The 1,942-nt window shown below is 34.2% G+C and overlaps 1 protein-coding gene across 1 annotated transcript in view; it reads left to right on the forward strand.

The window, feature by feature from the left end:
• LOC102674230 (broad-complex core protein isoforms 1/2/3/4/5-like) overlaps positions 1 to 1,920 on the forward strand; it is an 8,874-nt gene extending 6,954 nt beyond the window's left edge. Inside the window, exon 6 of the mRNA XM_006623256.2 lies at positions 1,355 to 1,920. Within this exon, the coding sequence (XP_006623319.1) occupies positions 1,355 to 1,656 (302 nt within the window). The 3' untranslated portion in view covers positions 1,657 to 1,920. The remainder of the gene's footprint in view (positions 1 to 1,354) is intronic.
• Positions 1,921 to 1,942: the final 22 nt, after the last annotated feature.

Consider the following 1,942-nt stretch of genomic DNA (forward strand, 5'->3'; position numbering starts at 1 on the left):
AGTAAGTATGTTTTTTCGACGATATTTTTCATCTGTTTATTGCGCAATTATAAAATCTCGATGTTGCAAATCGTATTACGCTATTATATTATTTTAATCATCGACACATTAACATTCGTTTCAAATGATAATTTTTAATGAGTGGCTCAAAATAATGATTTTGTCGATTCAGAGACTACGAGAAAAAATATTTTATATAAGAAAATTTATACGTTATCATTATCGTTATCATTCTCGTTATGTTCCGAAGATCTCGTAATATTAAGTGTAATAATGCTAAATCGTGTTGAATGAATGCTTCTTGTATTTGTATGTATTTCATGGACTTAATCATAAGACGGAATAACGGTACAGCGTGCTTTCTACGGTACAAGTACTTATATTATAGACTGAAATTCATCGTTGCATACATTTCTCGCAATATTATCAAAACCGATTGATAAATTAAGTCGCGATTTTAATAGCGATAATAGATTTTTATTAAAATCAACTTTATCCTTTATCGTGATCAAATTTTATACTCGAATTTTTATACTCGAAATTAAAATTAAAATATGATTGATATTTATCTTTAAGATAATTTCATGACAATACGCGAAATAATTGGTCAGTATAGAAAGCGTGAAACGCGAAAAAAAAATGTTGTAAAAAAAAAATTCGGTTCCGAAGAAAGAAATTGTGGAACAACACGTGCGAAAACTTATAATAAAAAAGAATCGATGTGATATTGTAATAGGAGAGACAGTTTACCTTTCTTGAAAACCCACGTGGACGCGACTGTGTCGCGTCCTTCTGAAGGATAATGTATAAGTAGATGTATGGGGGGACGAAGATGGTGGGAGGGAAAAAAACATGTTTCGATATGTGTGTACAATTATGTAGGTATCGTGTGATTGGTTGTTTCGGTGTATTTCGTATTAGCCTGGGGCCTTAGCGGGCTTGAATCTTTTTTTTTTTCGGTGGTGTTATATGCTCTCTGTCTTTCTACATATATATATATGTATATATATGTATATATATATACACACACACATATATATATGATTTAATTATTAGACTTAACCCAATTAGCTTGAGCTTTGAACGCACATCGTGTCAACTGGCGTGCCTGTTCGGAATTATTCAGAGAGAGAGAGAATTTTGGGAAGAAATTTGATTAATTTCTAACGTGTTCGCGATAAAAAAAAAAATAAAAAAAAAAAATAAAAAAAAAACTGTAATATTGATCGATCGCGCGTAAGAAACAGAAGAAGTGAAAGATATCGAAGGCGATATCTAAAGTTTGCATACGCGACAGTGTGTTGTTCTGGTTAATAATATAGAGGTGATCTTGTGTGTTTGTGTTTATTTGTAGAACGAGCAGGAGATACCGGAGGGGGCGGGGGTGGTAGCACCGGTCCTGCAACCGCGGACCTCGTCTCGGACGATGACTACGGTCAGTCCACGGATACAGAATTATTGTTTCGCTGTAGAATTTGTTGGAAAGGTTTCAAGCATCCGATGTCGTTGACACTGCACAAGGACTTGCATACGGGGCAAACCAGGTGCCCGATTTGTCAGCGCATATTCAGTCGAAGTTACGACATGAAGGCTCATTTGCTGCGCATCCACAAGTGCACGTTCAGTGTCGACGCTAAATTGAACTTTCGAAAGTGATCGCTTCACGAACATATCGATACATATTGTCGCGATATACTGTCGATCAATTTATCGGCGATCAAGCGAAGAAGAACCACCTTCTCATTTTTTTTATTCGCTCTAATTTTTTTTTATTGCTATTATTATATGTTACATGTACATATTATATCGCTTTTTTTTTCATCGCTCAAACGGTATCCTATCCAATCGATTTTAAACTGTTCTCCGGAATTTTTGTTTCGTACTTTTTTTTCTTTTTTTTTTTTTGATATGTACTATTTCTACACATATTTATCGTTTGTAT

Source organism: Apis dorsata, unplaced genomic scaffold (genome assembly GCF_000469605.1).
Source record: "Apis dorsata unplaced genomic scaffold, Apis dorsata 1.3 scaffold_859, whole genome shotgun sequence".
Taxonomy (NCBI): domain Eukaryota; kingdom Metazoa; phylum Arthropoda; class Insecta; order Hymenoptera; family Apidae; genus Apis; species Apis dorsata.